The sequence below is a fragment of the Montipora capricornis genome, chromosome 6, assembly GCF_036669925.1.
Source record: "Montipora capricornis isolate CH-2021 chromosome 6, ASM3666992v2, whole genome shotgun sequence".
In the NCBI taxonomy this organism is placed as follows: Eukaryota; Metazoa; Cnidaria; class Anthozoa; order Scleractinia; family Acroporidae; genus Montipora; species Montipora capricornis.
Genome location: NC_090888.1, coordinates 2,167,781 through 2,182,780, shown reverse-complemented (window position 1 = coordinate 2,182,780; position 15,000 = coordinate 2,167,781). Strand labels below are relative to the sequence as shown.

The 15,000-nt window shown below is 37.8% G+C and overlaps 1 protein-coding gene across 1 annotated transcript in view; it reads right to left on the bottom strand.

Annotated features, from left to right (window-relative positions):
* LOC138051274 (phosphoinositide 3-kinase regulatory subunit 4-like) overlaps positions 1-15,000 on the bottom strand; it is a 28,654-nt gene that overhangs the window by 12,430 nt on the left and 1,224 nt on the right. Inside the window, exons 3-17 of the mRNA XM_068897451.1 lie at positions 13,615-13,815; positions 12,392-12,476; positions 11,823-12,160; positions 11,279-11,405; positions 10,785-10,860; positions 10,561-10,657; positions 9,899-9,981; positions 9,706-9,758; positions 8,432-8,821; positions 6,671-6,967; positions 5,854-5,988; positions 5,401-5,538; positions 4,934-5,025; positions 1,590-1,775; positions 668-863 (exon numbers count right to left, since the gene is read on the bottom strand). Coding sequence (XP_068753552.1) covers positions 668-863; positions 1,590-1,775; positions 4,934-5,025; positions 5,401-5,538; positions 5,854-5,988; positions 6,671-6,967; positions 8,432-8,821; positions 9,706-9,758; positions 9,899-9,981; positions 10,561-10,657; positions 10,785-10,860; positions 11,279-11,405; positions 11,823-12,160; positions 12,392-12,476; positions 13,615-13,815 — 2,494 coding nt within the window. The remainder of the gene's footprint in view (positions 1-667; positions 864-1,589; positions 1,776-4,933; positions 5,026-5,400; positions 5,539-5,853; positions 5,989-6,670; positions 6,968-8,431; positions 8,822-9,705; positions 9,759-9,898; positions 9,982-10,560; positions 10,658-10,784; positions 10,861-11,278; positions 11,406-11,822; positions 12,161-12,391; positions 12,477-13,614; positions 13,816-15,000) is intronic.

Genomic DNA, 15,000 nt, shown 5'->3' with positions numbered 1-15,000 from the left:
TCAATTTCAAAGATTTTCAAGACAAGTACCGTTGACAATTGGAAATTGAAAATGCTTTTCTTTCAGAACTAAGACCATGCATTTATAGCAATATTTCTTGTTTACAAACGTTGACGTCACATTTCTTTTAAAATTCAAATCTGCCAACCATGGAACAAAAGAAGTCATCGTTTGAACAGCCAATTAAGTTCTAGTTGGCATGGAAATGGAACTGATTTTGTTTACCCAAGGAACACCTTAAGAGGGCTCAGGAGCTCGTTCAACATTTGTCCATGCATTCCGGATCAAATGGGAATTTGGTAATGTTGGTTTTTCAAGAGAGGGGAAAACCGGTGAACCTTGGAGAAAAACTTCTCGGAGCAAGGACAGAACCAACAACAAACTCAACCCACATATGACGCCGGGACTGGGAATCAAACCTGGGCTACATTGGTGGGAGGCGAGTGCTCTCACCGCTTTGCGATCCCTGCTCCCCAGGGGGATATGGTCTCTTCGAGAAGCATATTAATAACAATAGGTGACGTCACTTAACACTGGTAAAGACGTGAGTATTTATGAGTATTTAGGCGGTGAATGCATAACCAGGGCGAAAAATGACTGAAGAGAAGTGACAATAACAACTTATTGTTGTATCTTGTTTGAGTAAAAAAAGTTCTCATCAGCTTACCATTGCAGATTGCTCGACCACAGATTTCCTGTTTTTTGAACCTGCTTTCTTTGCTGAAGTATTACTGTCATTTTTTCCATCGTTTGTCTTTACCAGCTCTGCGTGTCGTCTGGTCACCACTTTTCCTGTGGTAAAGTACTTGAGGTTCACATCTCCTTTTGTCACTTCATCGTTATTTTCAGGCTGTTCTATGGCACTTTAACAACAACAACAAATAGTTTATTTGTACCACACGAAAATAGAGATAAATGAACTAATAATCTCAAAAAAGGCACAATGCCCCCTAGAAAATACCTAAGAAGCTAATCAAGCAAGGAGGCAGAATAAAAAAAATTATTTATAAAGGTAAACCTAGATTCAGACAGGCAAACACAAAGAGAATGTTCAACAACGGAAAAAAAGTGCAAATTTAACGAGGACCACAAGGACGTAATAATTATTTATCTCTAAAAGATGAAAAAAGACCAGAAACAGCTAGGACAAGAAAGGACACAGAGCTCTTCCCACCCCCATGACCGACCGACAAACAACTACAGATCAAACACGTTGAATCTAATTTTTTAAATGGTTTCTAATTGAGAAAACCATTCCACGATTTCTTCGCATTGCTATACATGTACTTGGTGAGTGAATTAAAATCTTGTACCACATTCTCAGCCGATCAGAAGGAGAATTAAATGGCTGTAACTGCTCGCACATCTTCCCACTCTTACATGTATCCCTGGCTGCATTGCCTTGTGTTAACTGGGTCGATTGCCCAAGGCATTAAGTTCGTTTCTCTCTGTCACATAAATATTGCCTCAAAGTCTGAATCAAAATGTTGGATGAAGCTAACCGATTGATGTGGGTAGGGTAGGAATGCTGAAATTTAGGAGATCAGTGCTATCTTCAGTTAAATTTAAAAAGGAGCCTGAACCCGTACCTAGATTTGGCTCGGTGTAACTTCAGAATAATATCCCTGAGAAATAATAGTTTGTCTTCATCTTCCTCTGTTATTCCTTGAGAATGCAGTTTGCGGAACACAGGAACAAGTGCTTCATCTGTAATGTGGTAATTTGGTCGTTGTCCTGGACGGCACAAGTTACGTACCAACTGTCTGTCCTGCAAGCTGAAAGCAATTTTGAGGAAATTTATGCAAGGTGATGATTTTTTTCAACCCTTGGCTAAAATAATTGTTCATATATCAATCTACTCAGAAATACCATGGGTGCGTGAAGATTTTTTTTCAAGGCTTAAGGGAATCGTATGAATGAAACTTTATTTAATCACGGCCAATTCATCAGCTATTTACAGAAAGATCAAAACTAAAACTGCTCAATTATAACTATAAACTACACAATATTAAAAAGCTTCTTTCTGTGAATGCCGTGCCTTATAGAGCTTTACTGATTTCGCGTTTGAACGACCTGAGGGATTCCGCGCACCTAGCCTCATAAGGAAGGCAATTCCACAGTGTGGCGCCACTATAACTAAAACTATTTTTGAAATAATTTGTGCGTGGCAATCTAACGTTAAGTTTATTCTCAGAGTCCCTCAAATTGTAGGCTTTATTATATCTCTCAGATAGTACGCGCGCTGTAATTGGCTAAATTAGCGGGCCGTATTCTACAGTACGGCCCGCTGTACAGCCCGCTAAATTTAATATTTCGACAAAACATCATCAAGCGAGTTTTTCATGTCATTTCTGTTGCATAAACTTGTACTGAAAACTGTTTGAATCTTGCAAGCAACTAGTTCAAACTTAACAGCCAAGAAGATCACTTTGACTAGTTTCCTTGCCCGCGCGTCGGTTAACCTCAGAGATATAATAAATATCTTACTAACCTCGTTTTCTCGGTCCGTACTGTAAGTTACGGATCCTCGTTTTTAATCCTCCTGTCCATAAATCAACGGGAAAAAACTCGGTCCGTAACTTACAGTACGGACCTCGAACTCGGTTAGTAAGAGGTATGTCTAAACGAATAGTGATCAGTTTCCTTGTAGAAATCTACATAAGGTTCAACATCAATATCAATTATTCTGTGAAGAGCTTTATATAAAAAAGTAACGTCATAATTAGAGCAACTTAAAACGTGGGATGCTCTATTCTATTCTGTAATTTTTGCAGCTTGTCTTGTAAAGTAACCCCACAGGTTCCCCAAACAGTACTACAGTGGTCAAAGTGAGGTTGTATAAAAGCTTGGTGTATAAGATGTAAGGTCGCCGGAGGAACCAGGTGCCTAACAAGTTTCATGGCACCAATTCCAGAAGCGATCTTTTTGGTTAGCTTTTCAATGTGGCAATTCCAGCTGAGTTTGTCGTTAATTGTTATACCAAGTGATTTCATAGTTGCAACCTGTTTCACATGAGTACCGTTTCATAAAGATTGAGGGGGAAGCACCAATGTTATTAAGCCTTTGGCCAGATCCTATCAGCATAAATTCTGTTTTGGTCATATTTAGAGTAAGTTTGTTTGCATTTAACGAAGTATGCACATTCAGTAGGTCCTCACTAAGACATGATTCAATGCTACCTACATTATTATCTGCATATGCCTGATGCGTATCATCCTCGGTTCACAGTGTGACAAACAATTTGGAAGGTCATTTATATATAATAAGAATAAGAGTGGACCGAGGATGGTCCCCTGAGGGACCCCGCAGGTCAATACACGGCTGTCAGATAAGGACCCACCAACTGAGCATTGTAACATTGTATACGGTTCTCCAAATACGACTGAAACCATTTTAATGAATTTCCAGATATACCATAAACGTCAAGCTTAGATGAAAGAATCTCGAGGTCAACGGTATCGAAAGCTTTCTTCAGATCTAGGAAAATAACCGCGTTGACGTTCCCGATATCTATATTATATGCCCAGGAGTCAGTTGCCTCAAGCAAAGCTGTAACAGTCGAATGAATCGCACGAAAATCCGACTGATGTTTACATAGTATATCGTGTTCCTCTAAATAGGCATACAAAATATAATTGTTCGTAAACGATTCTCTCAAAGACTTTGACTACAACATCAACAACTAAGATCGGACGATAGTTAATTGTTTACGTCGTCTCGATCGCCTTGCTTGAAAAGGGGTGTGACTCTAGCCGATTTCCAGTCTTCTGGGAGTTTACCCTGACTAATAGATTGATATTTAAAAATATCTCATATGGGCACACAAATGAAATCGGCACACTCTTGAATAAGCCTCGCAGATATTCCGTCCAGGCCAGTTGCCTAAAACTTGTTTAGTTTGTTCATGAGTGAAAACACTTTGCTTGCATCAGTTGGATGGAGATGGAACCATTTATCTGTGCGAGTGAGATACATTTGGTAGTCTACGATATCGGAGTCAATCTCACTGGCACGTTTTGGACCAATGGTGGAAAAATGGTTATTAAACTCGTTTGATATCTCTCGTGTATCGGTTATCGTCAATCCATTAATTTTAAGTGACGTCACTGACGTTTTTAATAGTCACCTGTGTGCTCATTAAAGCTATTTTGTTTGGTTAATCTTATTTCTTTGTTGGTTACATTATTTGTTGGTTATATTCCGTTGTCTTTCGTATAACATCCAATCACTGGGAGCATTCGATTTGATAGCTTTTATTTTTAAGATGTCTCGTTTATGCATTAAACCTTTTATTCCTGATGTAATCCACGGAGAACTACGCGCGCAAATGCGCTTCGTCCTCAGTGAAGCGTGTTTGTTGGCTATGGCCAAAAATCTATGTTTCCATTCCTGCCACATCTCATTTGGATCGCAAAATGCATAAACGCTCTTCCAAGACTGGGATGAAGTATCATTTCGAAAACTTTGTCTGTCAAAATTCCTAAAATTCCGACGAGTTACTGTATTATTACCATTAGACATCCCTTTCAGAGCTAGTTTTTTGTACGCAAAAACCATGCTATGATCACTAATCGCGACATGACGGACTCCTGAACATGCAATCTTACGCGCACAATTGGTATAGATTAGAATTAAGCGAGCTAGGATTTATTCTTGTCGGTTCTGAGATGAGCTGCTGGAGTCCATATACATCTGCAATACTCATCAGTTTAAGCGTGTTGTTGTCGCTTCATGTAGAAATCATATCACAGTTGAGATCCCCCATGACGAAATACTCTACATTTTCACTATCATTAAGGATTCCAGTAGAAGTGTCTGGTGGTCTATATCATGTGACAACATTCAGCACTTCCCCAGCACAAAGTTCTCTTGAACCTGGTGTCCTGGCATTATCCTCAGACACACAAAGGATAGTCAATGGAAACACTCTCACCTATCAAACAAGCCAACAACATGTTGGGACTTGATGATGAAATCGTACACACTTCTGTTGATGGGTTCTTTAAGGAGGCTCACAAGAATCACCTAGCAATGAATGTAATACAAAGATTGTTTACAATAATTATGAGTGTCAATCTGCTACGAAAATGTGCTATGAATGATCACAGTATAGGACAAAAACTGAAGGAAACAGGACGAATACAGAGAAAGAAATTTGTTTTCACTGATGTTTGATTACAACCCACAACGTTGTGAGCTGCGTTCTGTTCACGAATGTCATCATCAGGTGGATTTTGACAACATTCAAGTTGTAGGAAAAAAGTGACTTTTTCTTGAAGCTTACATGGTTGCAAAAGACCTGAACCCTGGAAATGACCACATAGTCGTACCAAAAGTCTAATGTTTATCACACCTTACTATGGACATTTAGTGTAACTCTCTAACTGTGTGCCTTGTTACCTCCTTGTCTACTTGCACAATCGGCTGCTTTAGGAATGGTTGCAGCAGAGGCAACAGGTTGCAGTGTACATCAGCAACATTCAAAGTTTTTGCCACAGCTGCTACAAATCCTACTGCACCATAACGGATCCACATATTCTGTTGGGAGAAAATAAGTAATGAGTAATATCCTTACTGACTGCCCTCTTGTGGGAAATTTTCAAGGTCAATTAATTAAGCAAATGATAGAAATAAAATCAAGAAGTTCTAAGAATCCCATCCGACAATAGGGAGACCAGCTCCCTATTTGTGAGCACAAGTTATTAAAAGGTCGTATGGGAAGAGGCTATTCCAAAACAATTAGTCACTGCACAAATTAGGTGCAGACAGTAACTAGAACCCACTTGGCCACACAGCCAACATTCAATTGGGATAATGCTATTGCATGATGGAAGCTCGATTTAGAGCACTTACGGGATGACACAGAAAGGGAACAATCTCAGACAGAAGCTCTTGTAATGTTGGTTTTTGAAGCAGTCCTAGTTCTGCCAGACAAGTCAGAGCATTCAATGCTTTACACACAACAAACTCTTCTGTATCACTAAAACCCTGAAAAACAAGAGAGTCAAACATTATCTTGATGAAATACCAAGCAAAGTTCAGTCATTTCAATCTACACCAAAAAAGCCCTCAGCTCAGAAGCTGACATCAATGGAAGCTGATGATGCCCTCCATGCATCCAGTACAAGAAAAAGCTAAACCTGTCATAGAATAGAGAAAAGTTTCAAATGATGTGGAAGTCATGAAGGATCATACAAGGGATCCTATCTTTAATAACCAAATAACATTATAAACTCATTCAAATACGGATATACATACATATGTTTTCAAACCCACCCACACGAAAATTTGCTGGGTTTATATCAAAATGCTAACTGTAACTAAAGTTAATTTTAGATTCGCCATGAACTTATATTTTTCTGAGTATCCCTGAGTCAATTTACCGGTATCTTGTTATTATTTTAAAAGTGTTAACAATGACCGTCAACTTTAATACATTTTAATACCTGGTGAGATGTCATGTTTTGACAATACAAGTCTAAGCTTCCACGAGTCTTCTATCACTATGTCCAGTGGCCTAGCATCTAAGCTAGCAGTCAGAGGGTCCAAGGTTTGAATTTCGTTAGGAGCAATCATACCTTCCATTAGGTACGTCTCTTAATTTGTCTATCTTGGTTCAAGTTCTTGCAAATGTATTTTCACAAATACATTTGCAAGAACTATTAATCACCTGTTCTAGGAGGGGTCTGAGCATAACAAGGCTCTGCCAACCAACGTAAGCAGCTACACCAACAATACTGTCAAAAAACGCTCCCCTCAATTGCCAATCCTGTTTGTCGTTCAGGAAAGTGATCATATGGGACAACAGTACGTCATTTGCCTTCTGCCGACCAAAGAATACACAAAGCTGTGTGATGCCATTTTCAAGCAGTGTCTGTTTGACAATATTTTCTGGATCACTCAAAAGTGTCACAACTTTCCTTTGAATTAGTTCGTGAAGTGCTTGGAGTTCAGTGTCATAACTTCCCTAAAAAAGAAATGTATGTTATTGTAATAAAATTATAAATGCAACCCCAAGCTTGTCACTCAAAACAGTTGCTTAGTTTATAAATGAAACCGAAAAATATTGTGAGTTTTTCAGGTTAAGAACTATCTTATTTCTCAACAGACGTATTAAAGACAAATTTAAAGGAGGCTCAAACCAGTTTTGACACTTTCAACAAACTTTACTATTTGAAAGGATTGAATCTACCCAACTGTCACGTAATGGCAAATGTTGAGGTACCAAATGAAACACCAATAAATGCTTACCGGTAACAAGATGCACTCATTAATGTGACGTCATAGGTTACTATGACAACAAAAAGCCATCTAAAAACGCCCTTTCATTTTGTCTTTTAACACTTATATCTAAAAAACAAACTTGGCGACCCCTATTTTTATTGCTGAAAAGTGATAGACAGGCTAAGATGAAATTGCAAAGTCATAGAAAATTTTCTGGAGTGGATTAAGAGCCACCTTAAAATTTTTCAGTTGTGAAGGTGGCCATGAATCTGCTACAGAGAATTTGTTACAACTTTGCAGAGAGTTTTATCTAAGCCTGCTAATCACTTTTCAGCAATACCAAATGGGGGTCTCCGAGCTCGTTTTTGAGATAGAAGACAAAATATACTTGTAGCCTATGGACATTTTTAGATGGCTTTTTTTGTTGCCATGGTAACATATAAGGTCACATTAATAAGAGCACCTTGTTAAGTAATTATTGGTGTTTCTTTTGTAACATTCCCTTAATTTGAAACAGTGTTGTAGAGTTTATCCTTCAATTAAGACATTCCCTCCAAATTGTTGACACTGGTTTGAGCCACCGTTAATAAATATACATAATACTACATCTCTAACACTCTGCAAGGTCTATACGGAACCAATTTAATATGACATTTTCTGCAGTGCAATATAGTGATTTCAAGCTGAATTTGATAACCAAACTGTATTGATATCCTATTTTTTGTGATCTGTACTGTAAGTAACAGCATTTTTTAACTTCTTGAACTGGGCCACAAACTTGGTGCATTCATTATGATGGCGTCCAAGTATAAAAAATACTGGTTTAAGTCATATTATATGATTGAATGCTCAGTTTGCACCCTTGCAGATTACAAAAAGACAGACTTTGGCTGACTACTAATAATATTATTATAATTACATTTGTAACAGTTATATATAGTTACATGCCCTGATCAAATTCAAATGTATCAGGACTGGGATACAATTCCGCAGTTGTTGCCAGTGCCGGATGTTTTGCTAAGATTGTCAAAGTGAAAGTCTAAAATCAATATATAACAAAGCACTTAATGTCTGGTCCCTTGGGAAACTAATTAGTTTTGCTTTCCCTTGAGTCCTGGGACTCCAAGGAAAAAAAAAACTGTTTCTCTGGGGACCACACATTATGTGTAATACTGTAATAATATATCATTCATTATTAAGTTATTACCTGATACTGAATAGGTGAGTCATCATCCTCACTGTTCTCTTGATTGGCATAATCTAGCTGTGCCATTTCCAGAAACTTTAAAGCAGTCTCTGCAAGTGATGCAATGTTCTCGGCATATGCAATTCTCACAATGACTTCCTGATCCTGAGTCAGCCATGATAAACTTGGCAACACATACTCTGGAAATATGTTTGCATCACTGCGAGGCAAACTACGCACAAGTTGCAGACACTGGCTTAAAATCTTCAGGGCCTGAGCTCTAACTTGAGGCAGTGGATCATTGACAAGAAACAACATGTAGGGTAACAGCCGCTCAAGAATGATTTCATCACTGACATGCCGAGCAATCTTCAGGAGCAATTCCAATGCAGTCAGTTTGGACACACAGTACTGGGAAGAGGAGATGAGCACATTGATTGTTAATTTCTTAATGGAAGAAACTTATTGGAGACAATGGCAATGAATATTTCACTTGGTGTTCCCATTACAATCTGGAAAGGATTTTATCAGCTATTTCTCAACTATTTCATAGATTTGAGCAGGGATGTCGCTAAACACGCCACTTGAGAAAGGGGTGATCACCGGCTGAATTTTGGCCATTGATCAAAGCGACTAGGAAGATCACAAATTATTCTCTACAGAGTTTAAAAGTCTTTGATGTGTTAACAAAAAAAATTGAATATCTGTTAGACTAACGGCGCGTTCAATTGACCCTATTCTGGAATAAGAATATGTGAAGTGATGATTTAAAACAGTAGGTCTGGCGTTTTGAAGCAACAAGGATGATAAAGATATGTTTAAAATAGCATTTTAGCAAGTGTTTGACAATTTTCATGTGAATCTCCATAAAAACGAAGGATATCTAACTTCTATTCTATGTATTCCTATTCCGGAATATGGTCAATCGAACGCACCCTAAGTATACCCTGTATTCACCACCTTGAAAAATGCCGGGTGTTGCGAGACACTGGGAACAATCTTGTTACCAGGTCCTTTTGATGCTCGGAGCACCAACTTACCACCTCAATAGAACCTTCAACTGGATGAATTTATTCTTAGCTACATCTCTGTTTGAGTACCCCAATTAAAAAGTTACCAATTTTTTTTCCAAATAAGTTACTGATGAAAACTTGGTCACTAGTTCGTACACAAAGAGTTTAAATGGGTCTTAAGTTCCTACTTACTCCATCCCATAGCTTCCTTTTTCCATTCTCCTCTGTACATATTATCCTCCTAACTCTAAAACTAATGTATGCGATTTGCCAATGACTTACCTTACAACTTCTGATGCAGGATGTGAGGAGGGAAACAATGATAACTAGACAACCTGAAATGTCACCAACAAAACACTTAATATTGATCACATATAACAGAAATGATTATGTAAACCAGACAATGTATCTTCAATGTTATTAGTAATTTGGAAGTCAACTCATAAAAATAAGAAAGATCCAAAACATTTCTTACCATCTTCATCAGGAGTAGAAATATCATCTGCATCATTTGTTGGAAGTAGCTCTTTCAAAATCTGATCAATATCTCGCTTTATTCTAAAAATCAAACCAAATTTAATCATGGGTGGGTGGGTTAGTGAGTGATTGACTCCCAGGGGTTCCCCATTGACAAGTAAAATAAGTTAAGTTTGCGCTGGTTTGGGTGTCAAAGGGTCAAAATGAAAGTAAAGTTATTTTAAGTTGCAATTAACATCAATGCATCAAAAGTGATGTCTTCTTGTATTTTCAGACTATTTACAAATAATTGCCAAATTTTGAGGTGTAAGCAGGAAAATGCAGACACCAACTGTATCAAGTTGTAGCAAATGTTTTATTCATTTTTGCTTAACAGAGTAGGTCCTTTTGGCTGCAATTAAACAAAGTTGCTGAACCAGTTAAAAACTAATTGATCAAAGGCCCTTTTCACGGTTAGTTTTTCTCATTTGCGTTACAAAGTAATCTAGCACGTATGTGAAGCAATTTCGGGCTATTTTGTAGTTTTAACCCGAAATTGCCTCGCACCCACGTTAGATTACATTGTAATGCAAATGAGAAAAACTTAACTGTGAAAAGGGCTATTAGAGAAAACAAAGTAGTCAAAAGGGAGGAAGCTTCCTTTGACAAGACGTTAAATACCTGGCTATCTTTTCATCTGCTGTAAGAACAGGAAGCATAGCAAAGTTCCTCATGTAGTTCTTCAAAAAAGCGTAAAACTGCTCTGGAAAGATGACCCCTATCAGAGAAGACAAAATCAGAGAAATTTCTGACAGCAGTAGCAACATCAGCAGAATTAAATCATCTACAATGACAAAGAAAGCAAAAATGATGACAGAGTGAGAGCTGTTGGTAGGGGATCTTACCTCTGTATTTATTCATGAACTCTGCTGCAGATAACCTGCTTTTTGAATCTTTGCTGATCATTTGTTGCACTAATTCCTAAAAATACAGACAGCTTTCAGAGAGCTTTTTTTTCATCTGCTTCAAAAGTAGAAGCTAAGATGAATATTATAGAGAACTTTCACGAAAATTTTAAGGACTCTCTTTCAACTCTTTTGCAATCTCAATATCCATGAAATATAGCAATACTAGTAATGACAAGAATAAAACCAGCATACAATTAATTCCAGCTGGCTGTAAGCTGTGCTCCAAGGTCACACATGGACTGTATAGCGGCAGCAAGGAGTTCCACAGTATGTTTTTGGTTCGACTTTATTGAGCTGCGTCAATGCTGTATTTGCGACGGCAATTAGCAATGACAATTATTATTAAATTATTATTATTACTATTATTATTATTATTATTACTATTATTGTTATAATTATTATTATTAAAATGTTCATGAATGTGTTCATACCTTAATGCTTGAATCTTCAATTTTAGACAGAGTTGTAGAGGGATCAAAATCGCCATTGCGGTAGGAAAGAAGCTCTGACAGATCAAACAACCTGTTGCCCTCATTAAATAGCTCAGCAATTACACAACTACAAAAAAAATCAATGGATTTTAAGTTTTCATAATTAAATTATAAAGTTTGAAGTTAACCGCTTGTTCCAAACAGATCAGCAATGAAGTGAGGTTAGTATTCATGATATTGATCATACCTCCTTCCTTCCTGCTACTACTGGAAAAAAAAATATGAAGTTGGATAATAAAGTAAACGAAATTCCCTTACTTGACCTTAGTGGTTCAGTTAGTATTGTAGTTGGCTTCTTTGAAAGCAGAAAGTTAAATGTTAAGAAAATAATGGCCCTTTTACAGGTAAATTGGTGGAAAGAGGTCTTGAATCCATCAGGGATGGAATTAAACACTTCAATCTACATGTATCTCGGAATGCTGTGTACCAATCTGTTACAAAAGCAGTGTCATTAGTAATGTGATAACATGTTATTCTGCCTTACCCAGCTGAAAATACGTCCATCTCTGGAGTCAGATTTCCCTGCTGATGTCGGACAAGGTCCATATCTGGGAGGCTGGGATCTCCACTGTTTGACTGTCTAAGACCATTACCAGCCGTAGAAAGTCCTTTGGATAACATCTGATCTGCCTGTCTGGAATCCAAGAACCTCTCTGGTGCAATGTAACAGCTGCGACGTCGAGATGTGTCAAAGAAGAAGTTGAAGTCTGCAGGGTTGTCCTCAGGAAGAATCGCAGGTTTGAAGCTCGCAATGTCTGTCAGCAGGACCCAGTTCCACCCTGTCACCATCACATTTTCTGTTTTAATGTCTCCGTGACAGACCTGGTGCAGAATGTTAAGATTTTTTATTACTACAAAAAGTGCATCCTTAGATTCATTTCTCAATATTTTGGAACTATGCTGCAAATTGCAGTGAGACTATAATAGTTGTCTCCAAATAAACCTTGACCAGTCGGGCACTAGAATTCAGTTTTACAATGGCAACACAACAAGCAGGTTTTTCAATTTGTCAACAATGTTGGTTTAAGTTTATTTCAATGTTCGTTCACAAACCTTCACAGAGTGACACTGGTTCAGGGCACTCAATAACTGGAACACAATCCATTTCTTTTCAATGATGTCCAGGAAAGGCCTGGTGCTACAAAGAAGACAAACACACTGCAAGTTTTTTAAAAATGCTCTCTAAAAAAAAGAAAACCAAGAGATAGCTAATGACTATCAATATCATAATGATAAAATTCTAGGAAAGGATCCCTGCACTGGACACTTAACCCATTGACTCCTGGGGGTTCCCAATTGATGAGTAAAATTGTGTGGCGTTAGACTGAGTAAAATACAATGGTGTTCGACAGAATACAATACTAAGTATGGCCAGTTTGGGCCGGTTTGGGTATCAAAGGGTTAATTAATGGGACATAGTTTTTCAGTGAGTGATTAACCCATTGACTCCTGGTGGTTCCCCATTGACAAATAAAATCATGTGGTATTAGACAGAGTAAAATACTACGTATGGCTGGTTTGGGCCAGTTTGGGTATGAAAGGGTTAACAGGGTTCATTCAATGATTACTAAGAACTGGCATTCTCCCAATGCGAACCCCGATTTGGTTTTTGATGATTCAAACACTGGTATTTGGTCTAAGGGAAAAACCAGATCACCAGGGAAAGGAAGTAAAAGCTTTTAGAGCTGGTTACAGAACCAACAAATGTAAACCACATCGTCCACATGACCTTGAATCTTGGAATACCACCTACAATTCTGGAAAAAAGTTGTTGAGACTTTTGTCAAGTTTCGTCTTTTTCGACAAAGACAACTACAAAAGTGCACATATCCCCCCTCTCCCTACCCCATCCAAGATGATGTTGTTTGTGAAAAAGTGCAACTGACATAACTTGTCAACATTGTATGGGAGGAGAGGGGGATTCCAAAGTAGAAGATTTATGTGGCATAAATAAATTGTTTACATGGAGAGAAAATTGTCTCAACAAGTTTGTCCAGTATCGTAGGCCACATGGAAATTGAGCGCTCTCGTCATTTTGCCAACCCTTCAACTAAATTAATCAATTATGCAACAACTGCCTTTATCTTGTTATTCTATCTAGAAATTGGTTTGCCACAATTAACCCATTGACTCCTGGGGGTTCCCTATTGACGAGTAAAATCGTCTGGTGTTAGACAGAGTAAAATAGAAGTCTGGCCGGTTTAGGCTGGTGTAGGCGTCGAAGGGTTAATGCAACAACTGCAAATATTTCCAACCTTGTTGTACTATACACTAACCTTATTCTATCATATAAATTGTCTTTAATAAATGGCCTGATCAAGAGACTAGCTTTTTCTGTCAGAATAGAGTAATTGAAAGGAAGAACATTTGGTGCACCGACAAGGCGGTTCTTAATCTGTATGAGCTGATCTTGGTAAGTCTTTAGAGGAAGTGATGGATCTTGAATTGCAAAGACCTTCACCACACAGAGGCCTTCTCTGTTGAAAGACACAATAATTAGTTAAAAGTTAGCATGTCTAACATAACGAAAATCAGGAGACAATGCCATGAAATTAGAGTTTTTTGCAAGTCTAGATAGGATGGTTAAGCAATAGGTACAGCTGTACAATGAAGAATACGCAATTGAACCAGCGACTGGCTTATAAAGCATATGATTATTTGCAGGAAGATAAGATTTATATCTGACACATGTATTGATATCATGATTTTTTCAATATAACAGGAAATCAAAATTGAAGATAACCAGATCTAATAGTGAATATCCATCTGTAATTATTATTGATTTAGACATGAAATTTTGTGCTCCACCTCATTCAGTAAAAACAAAACATTCTAAATTAGTTTTTAGCACTAAATGGTGCTCAATGCTAATAAGGCAAACAAGAGTTTAGAGCTAATTTGTAAAATGGGCACTTAGCCTTATTTGTAAAGTGAGAGTTTGACCTATGGGTTTGATGTGCAGGTCGTTTTGTTCCTTAGGTTAATTTGCAACTAAACTAGGTCATTTTATTTCAAACTAGGTCAACTTGTTTCAACTTAGATCAAGTCGTTTCAACCCAGGTCAGTTTGGGGCAGGTAGTCAAAACACAGGTCACAGGTCATTGTTTTACCAATACAGAAACAGCCCTAACCGTTTACAAATGCTAACATTAGGCCTAAGGTTAGCTTTAATGAATGTTTCATAGGATACTTTCTGTACTGGTAAAACAACGATTTGTGACCTGTGACCTGTGACCTGTGTTTTGTACTTGCCCCAATTTGGCCTCTAGAGGTTGAAACAACTTGATCTAGGTTGAAACAAGTTGACCTAAAATCTTGGACAAAACTGTTGAGACACTGTGACACAAATTCACTTTCATTTTTACACACCCCTACTTACATTCTACTTCCCCCTCCCCTGCCCCCTCAGTCAATGTTGTTGCTATGCATGTATTGTCATCTGTCCTAATGTATATTTCCGACCAAAATAAATCAACATTGACTTTGGGGAAAGGGTAAAGGACAACTTTTAACATATAATTTTCTGGAATACCCAAAATGTCTCTGTGTCTCAAGAGTTTTGTCCCAGATTGTAGGTTGAAACAATATGACCTAGTTTGGTTGCAAATGAACCCAGGGCACAAAATGACCTGTAACATCTCTATGAGATCTTTCCCCAAAAA